The sequence below is a fragment of the Crinia signifera genome, chromosome 1, assembly GCF_055691185.1.
Source record: "Crinia signifera chromosome 1, ASM5569118v1, whole genome shotgun sequence".
NCBI lineage: Eukaryota > Metazoa > Chordata > Amphibia > Anura > Myobatrachidae > Crinia > Crinia signifera.
In genome coordinates, this window is record NC_139217.1 from 355,688,807 (window position 1) to 355,705,389 (window position 16,583).

The 16,583-nt window shown below is 43.4% G+C and overlaps 1 protein-coding gene across 1 annotated transcript in view; it reads right to left on the bottom strand.

Moving 5' to 3' along the window:
- Window positions 1–5,520: 5,520 nt before the first annotated feature.
- LOC146009013 (somatomedin-B and thrombospondin type-1 domain-containing protein-like) overlaps window positions 5,521–16,583 on the bottom strand; it is a 50,406-nt gene continuing 39,343 nt past the window's right edge. Inside the window, exons 2-5 of the mRNA XM_083148975.1 lie at window positions 14,223–14,405; window positions 14,039–14,129; window positions 10,733–10,891; window positions 5,521–6,679 (exon numbers count right to left, since the gene is read on the bottom strand). Coding sequence (XP_083005101.1) covers window positions 6,574–6,679; window positions 10,733–10,891; window positions 14,039–14,129; window positions 14,223–14,405 — 539 coding nt within the window. The 3' untranslated portion in view covers window positions 5,521–6,573. The remainder of the gene's footprint in view (window positions 6,680–10,732; window positions 10,892–14,038; window positions 14,130–14,222; window positions 14,406–16,583) is intronic.

Sequence of the window (16,583 nt, forward strand, 5' to 3'; positions counted from 1 at the left end):
CATTGCCGTACTCGGGAGAAATTGGGGCACAGATTTTGGGGTGCTTTGTCTCCTTCATTCCTTCTGAAAATGAAAAATTTTGAGCCAGAACTGCATTTTTGTGTAAAAAAATTTAATTTTTCATTTTCACTGCCCACTTGTATCAAAATTGGTGAAACCCCTGGGGGTTTGAAATGTACACTATACCCCTAGATGAATTCCCTGAGGGGTGTAGTTTGCAAAATGGGGTGACTTGTGGGGGGGTTCCACTGTATTGGTGCAACATAGCACCCACCATTCATTCCACCAGAATCTGTGCTGCAAAATCCAAAAATCACTCCTTCCCTTCTGAGTCCTGCCATGCACCCAACTGGTATTTTTTGGTCACATGTGAGGCATTGCCGTACTCGGGAGAAATTGGGGCACAGATTTTGGGGTGCTTTTTCTCCTTCATACCTTCTGAAAATGAAAAATTTTGAGCCAGAACTGCATTTTTGTGTAAAAAATGTAATTTTTCTTTTTCACTGCCCACTTGTATCAAAATTGGTGAAACCCCTGGGGGTTTTAAATGTACACTATACCCCTAGATGAATTCCCTGAGGGGTGTAGTTTGCAAAATGGGGTCACTTGTGGGGGGGTTCCACTGTATTGGTGCTTGGGGGGTCTTGCTAATGCAACATAGCACCCACCAAAATTCCACCAGAATCTGAGCTGCAAAATCCAAAAATCACTCCTTCCCTTTTGAGTCCTGCCATGCACCCAACTGGTATTTTTTGGTCACATGTGAGGCATTGCCGTACTCGGGAGAAATTGGGGCACAGATTTTGGGGTGCTTTTTCTCCTTCATACCTTCTGAAAATGAAAAATTTTGAGCCAGAACTGCATTTTTGTGTAAAAAATGTAATTTTTCATGTTCACTGCCCACTTGTATCAAAATTGGTGAAACCCCTGGGGGTTTGAAATGTACACTATACCCCTAGATGAATTCCCTGAGGGGTGTAGTTTGCAAAATGGGGTCACTTGTGGGGGGTTCCACTGTATTGGTGCTTGGGGGGTCTTGCTAATGCAACATAGCACCCACCAAAATTCCACCAGAATCTGAGCTGCAAAATCCAAAAATCACTCCTTCCCTTCTGAGTCCTGCCATGCACCCAACTGGTATTTTTTGGTCACATGTGAGGCATTGCCGTACTCGGGAGAAATTGGGGCACAGATTTTGGGGTGCTTTGTCTCCTTCATACCTTCTGAAAATGAAAAATTTTGAGCCAGAACTGCATTTTTGTGTAAAAAAATGTAATTTTTCATTTTCACTGCCCACTTGTATCAAAATTGGTGAAACCCCTGGGGGTTTGAAATGTACACTATACCCCTAGATGAATTCCCTGAGGGGTGTACTTTGCAAAATGGGGTGACTTGTGGGGGGGTTCCACTGTATTGGTGCAACATAGCACCCACCATTCATTCCACCAAAATCTGTGCTGCAAAATCCAAAAATCACTCCTTCCGTTCTGAGTCCTGCCATGCACCCAACTGGTATTTTTTGGTCACATGTGAGGCATTGCCGTACTCGGGAGAAATTGGGGCACAGATTTTGGGGTGCTTTTTCTCCTTCATACCTTCTGAAAATGAAAAATTTTGAGCCAGAACTGCATTTTTGTGTAAAAAAATGTAATTTTTCATTTTCACTGCCCACTTGTATCAAAATTGGTGAAACCCCTGGGGGTTTGAAATGTACACTATACCCCTAGATGAATTCCCTGAGGGGTGTAGTTTTCAAAATGGGGTGACTTGTGGGGGGGGTTCCACTGTATTGGTGCTTGGGGGGTCTTGCTAATGCGACATAGCACCCACCAAAATTCCACCAGAATCTGAGCTGCAAAATCCAAAAATCACTCCTTCCCTTCTGAGTCCTGCCATGCACCCAACTGGTATTTTTTGGTCACATGTGAGGCATTGCCGTACTCGGGAGAAATTGGGGCACAGATTTTGGGGTGCTTTTTCTCCTTCATACCTTCTGAAAATGAAAAATTTTGAGCCAGAACTGCATTTTTGTGTAAAAAATGTAATTTTTCATTTTCACTGCCCACTTGTATCAAAATTGGTGAAACCCCTGGGGGTTTGAAATGTACACTATACCCCTAGATGAATTCCCTGAGGGGTGTAGTTTTCAAAATGGGGTGACTTGTGGGGGGGTTCCACTGTATTGGTGCTTGGGGGGTCTTGCTAATGCGACATAGCACCCACCAAAATTCCACCAGAATCTGAGCCGCAAAATCCAAAAATCACTCCTTCCGTTCTGAGTCCTGCCATGCACCCAACTGGTATTTTTTGGTCACATGTGAGGCATTTCCGTACTCGGGAGAAATTGGGGCACATATTTTGGGGTGCTTTTTCTCCTTCATACCTTCTGAAAATGAAAAATTTTGAGCCAGAACTGCATTTTTGTGTAAAAAAATGTAATTTTTCCATTTTCACTGCCCACTTGTATCAAAATTGGTGAAACCCCTGGGGGTTTGAAATGTACACTATACCCCTAGATGAATTCCCTGAGGGGTGTACTTTGCAAAATGGGGTGACTTGTGGGGGGGTTCCACTGTATTGGTGCAACATAGCACCCACCATTCATTCCACCAGAATCTGTGCTGCAAAATCCAAAAATCACTCCTTCCCTTCTGAGTCCTGCCATGCACCCAACTGGTATTTTTTGGTCACATGTGAGGCATTTCCGTACTCGGGAGAAATTGGGGCACATATTTTGGGGTGCTTTTTCTCCTTCATACCTTCTGAAAATGAAAAATTTTGAGCCAGAACTGCATTTTTGTGTAAAAAAATGTAATTTTTCATTTTCACTGCCCACTTGTATCAAAATTGGTGAAACCCCTGGGGGTTTGAAATGTACACTATACCCCTAGATGAATTCCCTGAGGGGTGTAGTTTGCAAAATGGGGTCACTTGTGGGGGGGTTCCACTGTATTGGTGCTTGGGGGGTCTTGCTAATGCGACATAGCACCCACCAAAATTCCACCAGAATCTGAGCTGCAAAATCCAAAAATCACTCCTTCCCTTCTGAGTCCTGCCATGCACCCAACTGGTATTTTTTGGTCACATGTGAGGCATTGCCGTACTCGGGAGAAATTGGGGCACAGATTTTGGGGTGCTTTGTCTCCTTCATACCTTCTGAAAATGACAAATTTGGAGCCAGTACTGCATTTTTGTGTAAAAAAAATAATTTTTCATTTTCACTGCCCAGTTGTACCACAATTGGTGAAACCCCTGGGGGTTTGAAATGTACACTATACCCCTAGATGAATTCCCTGAGGGGTGTAGTTTGCAAAATGGGGTCACTTGTGGGGGGGTTCCTAACTTTTAGCATCTTATGGTGCCTTGAAACCTACATGGTGCCTAAAAAATAATCTCATAAAAAGGAGGCTCCAAAATCAAGTAGGTGCTCCTTCTATTATGAAGCCTGTGGTTTGGTCACCGTGCACACTAGGGCCACATATAGGATATTTATGAAAACAAAAGAATTGGGGGAATCAATTTTTAGTCACATTTCTCTAGTAAAATGTACTGTGTTCCTTATAAAAATGTATTAAAATTGCAAATCTGCAAAAAAAAAGAAATTTTGAAATTTCACCTACACTTTGTTTTAATTCCTGTGAAACACCTAAAGGGTTAACAAACTTCCAAAATGCTGTTTTGAATACTGTGAGGGGTGCAGTTTTTGAAATGGCATCATTTATGGGGGTGTCTCACATACAAGTCCCTCAAAGTCACATCAGAACTGAACTGGTCCCTAAAAAAATCAGTGTTTGAAATTTTCTTGAAAATTTGAGAATTTGCTATTCATATTGTAAGCCTCCTAGTGTCCCAAAAAATTAAAAGGAAGTTGAAATAATGATGTCAACATAAAGTAGACATATGGTCTATGTTAGTTATTCACTATTTTGAGTGGTAAGATTATTTGTCTCACAAGCAGAAAATTTAACATTTTGCAAATCGCTAAATTTTCCATTTTTTCACGATATTTTGGTATTTTTCACAAAAAAACACAGACTGTATCGACCCAAATTTACCACTAATTTGAAGTACAATGTGTCACGAAAAAACAATCTCAAAATCACTGGGATAAGTAAAAGCAAAAAAAAGTTATCCCCACTTAAGTGAGACATGTCAGATTTGAAAAAAAGGGCTCTGTCAGGAACGCAAAAACTGGCTCTGTCAGGAAGGGGTTAAATGTATTGTCCAGCAGTGATGAGCTGCTTACTTTCACAATGGGGCAGCCCACAGGACAGCCCCCTTCAGAATAGTAGGGTTTCAGTAACTTAGAGGACATTTGGTAAATTGATAGATTGTCACAGAAAAAGCTTACTTGTCGCTAGCTGGGTACACACCCAAAGGGATTCAGTATTGAATCCCGGCGGTCGGGATCCCGGCGTTCAGAATCCCGACGCCGGAATCCCGACAGCCGAAATGCCGACAAGGGGGGGAACGTGGATCGCCCCCCCTTGCGGGCTCGCTGCGCTCGCCACGCAGCGGGCCCGGTGCCTCGCTACGCTCGGCACGCTATTTTATTCTCCCTCCAGGGGTGTCGTGGACACCCCAGGAGGGAGAAAGTGTCGGCATTTCGGCGGTCGGGATTCCGGCGTCGGGATCCCGACCGCCGGGGATCTTAACTGCATCCCACCCAAAGATACATGTGTCCAATATATCTGGTGGGAACAAAAATCTGGTACTGTATGGAATAATATGATAATGGAATATGTACTCTCAATCACTGCAAAATAGTAAATGGTCATTCAGACAAATTAGTTATAGCCATTTGATTTAACAAATTTATCTTTCAGCATTTGAAAGCGAATGGTTGATTGTCATATGCTCCCATACATTACTATATTTTTGTTTTCACCAGACAGATTGGATAGATAAATCTTTAGGTGAGTACCCAGCTTAACTATAATTTTAAGGGGTCTTTCCATGAAGCAGTGAAAAAAGAGAGATGTGTGCTGGTGGAGATGTTGCCCATGGCAACCAATCAGCTGCTACTTATAATTTCATAGAATACACTTCAAAGCTGATTGGTTACTCTACGTAACTTCATACCCTCCAACATGACCCATTCCATTAGGTAAAAAATGCTCTGTTCCTGGACTTTCCTGTCAGTGGCAGTTACAGAGGTGGGGCTCCAGCACAGTCAAATATTCAAAGAGGGGTGGTCACATCAACTGTCAGTGAGTCCAGGACAGAGATGTTTGGGGTGGCAGTAGGTGTGGCTCCCCTTTTTGAATACTGGACTGTGCTGCAGGCTTACATCTGTAACTGCCACTTGTAAGGAAGTCCAGGAACAGAGCATTTTGTACCTAATGGAAAGGGTCATCTTGGAGGGTATGTAACTTCTCCACTGTGTTCACTGCTTAATGAATAAACCACCCAATTTTTTTAATTTTTATGATTTTGAACATTTGCGTAGTGTATATGTTCCTTATAGTCACAACAATAGTTTTTCTTGATGTGCCTTAAATACGACAGGGCTAAATAATATGTTTTCTTCATATATTATGTTTATTTTATTTTTTTAAATATCTGGGATATATAGATACAAGATAAGTAGTTACAAAGGAATAGAGGGCAATTATATTATTAACACCCAGGAAAAGTACCGATATTGAAAGAAAAATAACTTGGTGGTTCTTAAAAAAAAAACCCACAACATCCTGGTTCAGTGTTTGGGAAGAAAAGCACCGTATCCCCTGGTGATCCTGCTGATTCATTTCCTCTCAATTCCTGTCACAAATTGATTTAAAACATAATTTATCCCTGTAACACAAAACATTCAATGAAACTATACAGGATAAATTGGTAATATGTGCGTGTTGCATATAATAATCTTACAGGTTGCTGAACATGCTTGTGTAGTACTTGTGGGGTCATCTGTGACAGAATTATACTCGAGCTATGTGGTGGAGAGTTGCAAGGCTCCAGGGGTATAATTTTCAAGTTCTGCTTCTTATTTGCTTCTCCATAAAAAGCTGTTCTAGACTGTATTTATGGACTGGGATTTCTCTCAAATGTAAATGGGAAGATGATCAGTCTGTTCATTCAGCAAATTAAACTTGCCGGTACTGTACATGCAACATTTTAGACCAAAGGTAAAATAAGGTGAACATTTTGTAAAACAGTCTTGAAAATGTCACTCCTCCACTTGGTATACTTTCTAGGTGCCTTAAGTGGGTCACATCTCCTGTTCCATATACTGCTCTGCTTTATCTTAGCACCTAAAGAGATTCACAATGTAACATCAGAAGATCGGAGGATTTCTGGGTATCCAACAAAGTGATTATGAAACCACATTTCCCATGTTGCTCCACAAATATTCATGTCTTGTGAAGAGACCAGACACATGGACCTGTGACATCACTGGCAAGTACATGTACTCACAGATTATTGTACAATAGTAAAATGAAATTGAAAGGTCTCTTGAGGCAAGTTGCAGAGGTAGGTATATATGAGAGGTAAACTATTTGGCTTTGTTTGGTGCAGCAATCTGTGCAACTGCTGCCCTACATCCATAGATGACCATCATCATCCTCATTGTCACACAAAAAGGAAGGAAAGGCTCTGACATGTGCAGTCTTCTCTTAGGTCTTCCTGTACCCAGGAGCCCTGGCAGCCAGTGAGGGAGGCGGCAGTCCAAAATGTCCTGTGAGTACAGAATACAGGCACATTAATGCAATTTTTATTATCCTTCATTTATTTGGTGCCACAAAGGGACTTATTCAGATCTGAGCTCAGTACAAATTTGTTTGGAAAATGGGCAAAACCATGTGCACTGCAGGTGTAACTCTCTCTATACATGTTACATCAGCCCCACCTGCAGTGCACATGGTTTTGCCCATTTTCCAAACAAATTTGCACTGAGCTCAGATCTGAATAAGGCCCAAAGTGTCATTAGAAACATTTACATTAAGACACAATGCCAGCAGCAGCAGCACCTACACATCAGGAGAGATTAACTAAGATGTGTATTCTACTTTACATGTGATGTTGCTATGGGCAACCAATCAGATCCTGTCTACTATCTTCTAGAGCAAAGCTGGCCAACACCGGCCCTCCAGATGTTAATGAACTACACATCCCAGGATGCTTTGCATTAGTTTTGCTATGTGGCCATGCTGAAACTGATGCAAGGCATGCTGGGATGTGTAGTTCATCAACATCTGGAGGGCCGGTGTTGCCCAGCCCTGTTCTAGAGGGTGCTAAATAAATAAGAAGTAGATTCTGATTGGTTGCCCATAGCAACATCACATGTGAAGTAGAATACACATCCTAGTAAATTTCCCCCATCGTCTGATATAAAAATACTTTAAACATATTAAAGAATAAAGGCCCATACACACTTGACGATTTTCAGCTGAAAATCGGTCAAAACAGCCGTTTTTAGCGATTTTCGGCTGAAAAACGCCCAGTGTGTATGCCCCAGAGATTGCCGACTAGCGATGATGCGCGCTCCCGCATCATCGCTAGTAAAGTGGTTCATCTGCTGGTTTTACCAGCAGATGTGGCGATGATGGATGTTTTTTTTATCCATCATCGCCATGTGTGTACGCCTGCCGGGCTGAAAGATTAACCACTTTCAGCCCGGAGGACCGCCCCGGTGCCTCCCCCGCCCCTCGCCTGTCATACTCACCAAGCTGGTCGGCAGCGCGCCGATCCTGTCATCTTCTATCCGTCCGGCTGCTGCTGCTGTCCCTGCTCCCCGGCCACTCGTCCCGCCCCCCGCCCTGCTCAACACAGGAGCAGACAGCACTGCTCCCCGGCAACATAGTGCACCCTGATGGCCCCGCCCCCCTGGCCACCAATGTGTATACATTTTCTGCCCACTGCCACCAATATATTAATTTAAATGCATCAGCTATATATATATATATATATATATATATATATATATATAATATATATATATATATATAAAATATATGTGTATAAAATATATATTATATATATGTATATATAAAAAAATATATATATATATATTATATACCCGCTCCACTCTGGGGGGGGGGTGATGTGGCTGCCGCATTGCTCCATGGGGGAATTATGCAGCCGTGGCCGCATTGCTCCAAGGGAGGGAAGGGGCTGGCAGGTGATGGGGTCGTCGCTGCATGGCTCCACTGGGGGGGGTGGAGAGGCCTGCGGGTGATGTGGTGAGGACTGCCGCGTCACTCCACGGGGGTGGCGGGTGATGTGGCATCGGCCACCGAGTCGCTCCGGGGGAGCGGGGGGGGGGGGGGGGAGGAGTTGCGCCCCCCCATCTAGTCCTCACATGCCATTTAAATAAATACATCGGTGGGCAGTTTGCATTTAAATAGATATACATTGGTGGCAGTCCCTTGACGGCGGCGATGCGGGTCGGGCGGCGAGGGGCATCGGGGGAGGCGGCGGAGAAAGCTCCGTAGCCACGGGGCGCGCGCAAGCGTCTCGTGCGCACACGCCCCTGGCGAGAGCCAGCCGCTGGCGATAGAATAGCCAGCCCCTGCAAGAAAGAGGCCGGCTCCATCTGTATGGAACCCTTTTAATTCAAACCCAGCCCATTTATAATGAAAGATTTTCAGCAAAGTCTTTCGCCTCCCGAAAATCTCTCGCTCTTTGGGGAAAATAGCTCAGTGTGTATGCACTACTTTGGTGAAAGATATATCTATCACAGATTTTGGCAAAGTCTATTGAAATGAAAATCTTCAAGTGTGTATGGGCCTTAAGACCATTCATCCATGCAAACACTGCTTATCAGCAGGTGCATCTCCATTGGCTTCTACTCTGGAAATGATTATTATAATGTATTTTAATTAACACTCAGCCTTAGTACCACTTGTAAATGGGTGTGGATTATAAGATAGACAGTGTACTAGATAGACAGTCAATAGGTCAACATGAAAAGGGTAGACACGTGAAAAGGTCGACATTAGTCAATGTAAACATAGACCCCCAATTAGTGTGATGCGTAACGTCACATGGCTCGCTATGATATGCTCGGCACACTATTATACTTCGACCTTGTCAAGTGCCTACCTTTTTCTCGACCTTTTGGTAAACGTGCAACTAAGCCCCTTGCGGGCTTGCCGCGCTGCGGGCACGGTGGCACGCTACACGAGCCACCTATTCTATTCTCCCTCTATGGGGTCGTGGACCCCCATGAGGGAAAATAGCAGGTGGCTGTCGGGAACCCGGCTGTCAGTGTTTTGACAGTCGGGATCCCGACGTTGGGTAAATGCCTGTACCGGCAGCCATAAAAAACACATATAGGGCCTGATTAGGCATGGATCGCATATGATAACCTGCTTGCAGTTCTAGAGGAACATTGCAACCTAGCTCCTCTGCGACGGCCATGTTGAGTAAGTGTGATCTTATTCAGGCTGCCTGTCGCAGCAAAGCTTGTGAGGCCAAAGAAACTGACTCATGACATAGTCCTTTGTCTGGCCCCACCCAGAAAACAGGGCAACACAGGGCAGGAGGCTGATAACGGTATGAAGTAAATCCAGATATGCAACATTAAATAGCCAGTATCCAGAAGCTTTGTATCCTCAGTGCAGTTCTCTGAACAACAGGGCAGCTTTAACAAGAGTCAAACTCTGTGAAGACCCTCTTGTAAGTAAGTGCAGAATGCGTGTGGGGGGTTGAGGAATCATCCAATGGCTCCAGGAGGAGGAGCAGTTCCAGAAAGCAGTAGCGGGGAAGCATCAGAGAGTAGGACTGGAGCACTGAGTATAGACTTTATGGTATGGGCCTGTGAAGGCGGGTACAGGGCCCCACTGCCTCCCTCTTCCATCCCCATTACCCACTACCTCCCTGTCACTTTATTTGTTTTGTGCCTCTGCAATGATCTGCTGACCACACATGGAAGTGGCCATTCTGCAGTAACCTGCTGGGGTCCTGTAATAATTTGTATTGGCTGACAGGATCTCAGAGCAAAAGAGGTTTAGAACTCCTGGCATAAGCGATCCAACCCGCAGTTTCCCTATAATGGGGAAACTGCATTTATTTACATATGTAGAGTTGGTGCATGTGCACAATTACATCTGCCTGAATGACAGGCAGGGTCGTTGTTTGGAGAGATGGTCGGCATTCTGGAAAACAGTAGCTCGACGCCCTTGTTTCCCAGGCTAAGCACTGCATGCGTGAGTAAGGTCAGGCATACTCAAGCTGCAGTCGCAGATTAACCTCATTATCGATGGTCACAATGTTCCTCTACAACCGTGATAACATCATGCTCCTACCCCTACATTTGCATTGCTAAGGATCGCATATGCTAAGTTGCTATGTACTAAGATTTGGAGGGATAAAAACTGGATGGAGATAATGTGCCAACCAACCAGCTCCTATCATTTCTTTAAAGCAGTCTGTAACATGGCAGTTAGGAGCTGATTACTGTATGTCTATCCGATGCTTAGTACATCTCCCCCACATTCTGGAAATCAAGCACTAGTTTAGGAAATAAAACACAGGGCAATTCCATAATATTCAAAACAGGAACAAATGTAACTGGATATTAAGGACAGGCAAATGCACTGATATTACCTTGCAGAGATATTTTGTAAGTATTCTGTCCCATGGTACTAGCCACAGAATGTGCGCTGACAAAATATGCATTAATGCTATCACAATGTTTCTATAGTTAGAGAAGCCATTTTACCTTCTGAAACATTATCAGAATATAATAAGTGCTTTGACTGTGTGCATCTAAAGAATGTTGACCCACCTTGCCCCTGCAAGACCATCCCCAAGGCATCGCCCATTTGCACCAGCTGCCTCTGCTTGGCACTCTACACACACGAGTTGATCTCGCATTAGTTCTCTGCTCCAGGATTGCAATTGGCAGACAGGACCCACATGTTTCAGCCGAAAGTAGACACAATAACTAAGAAAATAATACAAAAAATAAATAAGTAGAAATACAATTCTTGACTATTTCAGAAAGTTCATATTTTTGGCAAAGGAACAGCATGAAACAACCGTTTCCTATTCCTTATTGTATGCATGATGCCAGCTTGTTCTGCCAATACTACATATCTATAAGCTGGATTAGATCATATAGTTTCTATAAACTCATGTAAATTGGGAACCTCTAAAAAATCCCTTCTGCTAAGTGAGTTGCAGGAACGGCAAAGGTTTGCAACAGTGACCGGGCCAGTGATAAGGTTGGAACCTGTAGAAGAGATGCATCTAATCATCTAATCATTGTTGCAGTTGTCCATGAGCCAAAAGTAAGGACAGGGAACAGCTAGAATCATTATTGTGAATTGTGCTCTGTCTCTCTCTCTTCTATTTTTCCTCCAATTAAGCCACTGGATACTTTCCCTGCAATGCTACATTGGGGTGTTTTCAATGCTGGGGGCGAGCTGTGACAGCGAGCAGGGCTGCCTGTTCACTGTCACAGCTCGCAGGGTCAGTATTCAACTGACCCCCCTGCATGCGCGGTTTCCCCCTCGCTCCGTTTTTGGCCACTGAAACAATGAGACTCATGGCTAAATGCAGCAGGCTCCCTGCATTAACCGTGAACCTCGCTGTTTGGGCGAATCCTCGCTGTCCTCTTCCCCTGCGGCATTGAATAGGGTGTTTTCTGCGATCCCCGCCATTTAACCCCAGGTCCCCTAGGTCGCCTCTCCCAGCTACCTATGCTAATTATTGCATTCCATTGTTAGTCGATAGGTATAGGCCTCCAGAGTATACACATTTTATTTCTGCCTCCATAAGCACTACCACTTGTATCCTTGCTACCCCTCTCACTGTCCCTCACTTAAGTACATGCAAAATTTCACATTCTGCTTGGTCGGACCATAAGATACTCTGAAAGAAGATGTATGTTACTTTGTTGAAACACATCAGAATGGGAAGTTTTTTCTTTACTGACATTAACCCCTTGAGTGCCATCTCTGTGAGAGATATGCAAAATATCGGCTAAAAATGCCAGCGTTGCTCACATTTGTTCTATAAATTCAAATAAAAAATGTTATGTAAAAAAGATATGTCCTATATAAGGTTAACATCACAGGTCATTATGAATAAAAAAGTTTTTCTTTGCAATTTTCACACCAATTTTGACATATTCACTTTTCAAACCAACATGCAGATGTTGCATAGGTTTATAATAAAGTCTTCTTTAGAGATTTCCTTAAGTAAAATGTCTTCCGCAATTAAAGTACTAACACACTAAGACCCGAGTATAGGAGACTTTACCTAACATGTGAACCAAGAACCATAGCTTTTAAACCAAACTAGCTAAATGACCTATAAGCATCACAGGTATAGATATGCAAATAAACCATCTCATGCAGGTACTCAGTGACTAGTAATTTGTTCAAGCATGTGATGGTTAGACCACTTAGAACCCTGATGAAAGTCAGGCTACATTTCATAAGCATTTTTGAGATTCTATACAGAAAGCCAGATACCTCATCACAGGGCCTGTATAGCTTCCACAACAGCTGGGGGGGGGGGGGGGGGGGGTGTGGGGGTGAAATCGCTGGAAATATGGTCGCATATATAAAATCGCCAGGCGCGCTCTCCCGTTTTCAGCGCCGTTCTAATCACTCACCGCCGGCAGAGGTTCCCTTTCATCTGATGAAAAGGAGAAACTGAGCAATATATTGCTCAGCCATATATTGCTCAGCAATATATGACTGAGCACTATATCTCCCCCGTGTGTACGGGGCTTAAGCCAGGCCAAGATTCCCAGAACATCATCAAAATCACTGAATAAAACCTATGTAGTGCAGGAGAGCCTTAACCACCCTCTCCACACCTGCCTCTCCTCAGCATCCTGACATGAATGCATGGCCAGCTGTGTGCAACATCTGCACTAAACTACCGTAGCTGATAGACTCATCTCAGTGACCCTGGGCTCATCTACTTCACCTATAGTCATACTCTTCAGCAGTGAGCTCACATGACTATACACCACCAATAGGTTCATACTGTTTATGTGTATTGCTCATATATGGCTTACAATTAATGATAATTCCCCTTATTAATGATAATAAGGGCTAGCTATGTACCTTGCCATCATTTCTGGATTATGCAAACCCTGATTTGATGCTCCTATATAAGGCTGCTCTCCTGTTCCTACAGTACCATAACTTTGCACTGCCTGACCCTTAGAGCACAGTCTTTCCTCACGCTGCTGCACGTCTCTGCTCCTTATTTTGTGTGTGTCTGTACATCATTAAAATGTAAGAGACACTTAATCATAGGTTAATGGATGTATCCATCCTGAGCTGTACCAGGTCATCAAACGTTCCAAAGCTTCTACATGACCGAGACAGGCGCCTACAGAAGAACAGACCTCTTGCTGTATATGTCTTTCTTTATTATTTAAACATGTTATATCATCTGTCACGTTACTGCTTACAAGACCATTAGTTTTATGACAGGTGAATCTCATTTCTCAGATCAGTTCTGAATGTAAAGGGCCCCATACCACCACTGTAAGCTACAACAACCCGGCTTTATCAGTCATGTTACTGTGGCTGGACCAATCCATAAATGTTGTTATTGTAGAGCTACAAACAAGCAAATACATTCTACAAGAGAGACCATAGGAATAAGCTGATTGGTTGCTATGGGCAACATCACCTCTTTTCATTTTTAGAAGTTTGAGTAAATTTACCCCTAAGTAGGCTTAAGGGGTGTACACACGGAGCGACTTTTGCTGGTGAGCGACTTTAAGCGATTTTGACTAAGCAATTTCATTAAATGCATCAGCGATTCTGAAGCCATTTTGACCATACTAGAACATACTTATTGCAGACTCCTGCTTAGTCAAAATTGTCTAGCATAGATTGCTTAGTATATCTTGACTGTGCAGGCAAGGCAATTTTGACTAGATCATAGACTATCATTACTTAAGGTCCATACACACTGGGCGACTATGCCCAGCGTGTATGGACAGCGATGATGTCAATCATCCCTGTGGGGAAAGCCTTGCCTGCACAATCTATTTTGCTTGGCGATACTGACTTAGCGGGACCACGCATTGGCTGCATATTTAACACAGTGCAATTATTACCTTGGGGTCCTTACAGCTGGTCTGGTGTGGCTACTTTTCCATGGGTCCCTGGAATTCCTTTTAAAAGCATCTGGCAAAATTTTGGCCACCTCTGTGAAAAGAAATGAGAACGTAGTAAATGCCTTAGTGCAGGATCATAAATGACAATATGTCCCAAAGTGCAGTATCAGACATATATTATAACCTTTGGAGGAATGACATGTGGGGTCATCTGCATAGCAGCCACGGCGCTGTCTGAGGTCTGGGCAGGGATTTCCTCCACTCCTAGGGGGCACAATCACTTGTCGTGTCCGCTCTCTGCTCCCGATTCCACAGCCAGAATTACACTCACTCCATGCCCCCCATGGGCCAACCACACAGTGGGAGACTGTAAGACAGAGAAAAGATAGCGGTCACTATATTGAAGTTAGAGAAAATTCAAAACCAGTTCTTAAAACTAAAAGTTCCAGCATCTGGTTGGGGAAGCCATTTATACACTGCTGACAAGTCTTCCCAGCTGACAGCTTGTGTTGTGGCCTTTCAATTATTTTTGTTTAGGCCAGCTGCTCACCCAGTTCACCAAAACATATTTAAAATGTGACATAGAACCAGCATGCACCATGTTCAGCTACATGTTTTGGAAACACTTATGGGGCAATTCAATTCTTGTCAATGTGCACAAATCAATGGAGAGCAACATTACAATATTTCCTGCACACCTCTATGCAAAGGAAAAGCTGTGATGTCTGTTGCCATAGATACAGTCCGAACTCTGAACTCACTTGCCTTTTAATAATGATATAAAACAGTAATCATGGTACATACAACATGTTTTTGGTATACAGGTCGAGTATCCCGTATCCGAATATCCGTTATCCGAATTATTCCGAAATACGGACATTCCAGAAAGTGAAAAAATTTTTTTTTTTTGCTAAAAACTCACTGGGGACATATGTAACAGCATCACTGAGGACATGCTATGTAACTGGCACTATATATGTGCAAGACAATGATTGCTTGGCATTCAAATTCAGTGCTGAGATAGTACACACATTTTGTTTCACGTTTTGAAACCTTGTTTTTTGAACAATTAAAATATGTTTGTGTGTATTTTATGTGGTAATAAAATATATTTGTGTGTATATTATGTGTTTATACAGCATAAATGCAAGATACTTCAAAATACATCATTGAAATATTAAAATATTCCGAAATACGGAATAATCCGTTATCCAAAATTCTCCTGGTCCCGAGCATTTTGGATACGGGATACTCAACCTGTATAAGTAGACCGTAAAGTAAATATATAACATTTCTGATCAGTCCATGTAAGGGGAGACGAAGGAGCCCATTTATCAAAGTTTTAGCTACTTTAAATTCATTGAGCACAATTAATGGTGCTCCACCCAATCAACTCGCACCTAATAGTGGGTACACACGGTTTGCTGTGGAATTCGCTTTGATCTGGCATTCGATTTCTACTATATAGTCTTGCCTAGATTCGATTTCCACTAAACGTGAACGCGCATTGGAATCAAATCTGCATCGAATGCTGCTAAAAGCATTTGATGTGCATTCGATTTTGATTCGATTTTGCTTCTATAAGCAACATTGAATATAAAAATAGTGCATATCTCACCGTGTGTACCCTCTATAACATTTATTTGAAAAATGGCAGTTGAGGGACATCTAAAATTGTTGATAATTGGGTCCCCTAAGTTACACTTTCCACTGATATCCCTGGAAGAATCACCAGGCAAAACCCAATGATCGCAAATACACACTGTAGTGCAAATTTCATACATAACAGGCAATAAGGTACTTAATTGTTTTTAAATGAGCGGTCCACCAGAATGCATTGTGAGTGACCAACCAATCACTACCAGCAGCGTCTCCTGTCTCCTCATCTAATTGCCCGTTGAGACCTCCCTCCGTCCTTCCCTACACACAGCACATGACTCTTTATGCCCAATTTGCATTGGGCTTCTTCATCCAAGGGCTCCAGGTAATGAGATACTCTTACAGCCAGTAGCGTGCTCTGTCCTGGCTGCGGGGTGGACTCCTGGGCTCACCTAGATTACATCCAGCTGTGATCCAGCAGACAGGGGCTGCCTCTCCCCAAGAAGTGAGTGGCAGTGATAACCTTACACACTGAGCTTTGCCCCAAGAGGGTTGGACAATGTCTCTCTCAATCCCTGGCGCACCAGGCAGTAGTCTAGTGGGCAGCTTCCTCACTACTACCTGCCTGCTCAAAGTACTGCCCAAACTTCTGCATGCCTCCAGCAGTGCCAAAACTGCCGCCTACCCTTAACCCCCTCCCTGCTTTAAGGCCCAGCTCTGCTGCAATTGCTGCCTGCCCCCAGCACTGCCCATAAAGCATAAATTGTGATGACCCAGAAACAGTGGAGTAGGACCCCATTTTCCCGGAAACCACGTGCACTACAAAACAATCCAGGGATGGGGGAGTTCTCTCTTTCATAATATCTGGCCCATGAGTTGCTATTGGATCGTGATTACTAGAGAATATTACCCTGTGCTATGGAAAATAGAAATTGTACTTTCTGTG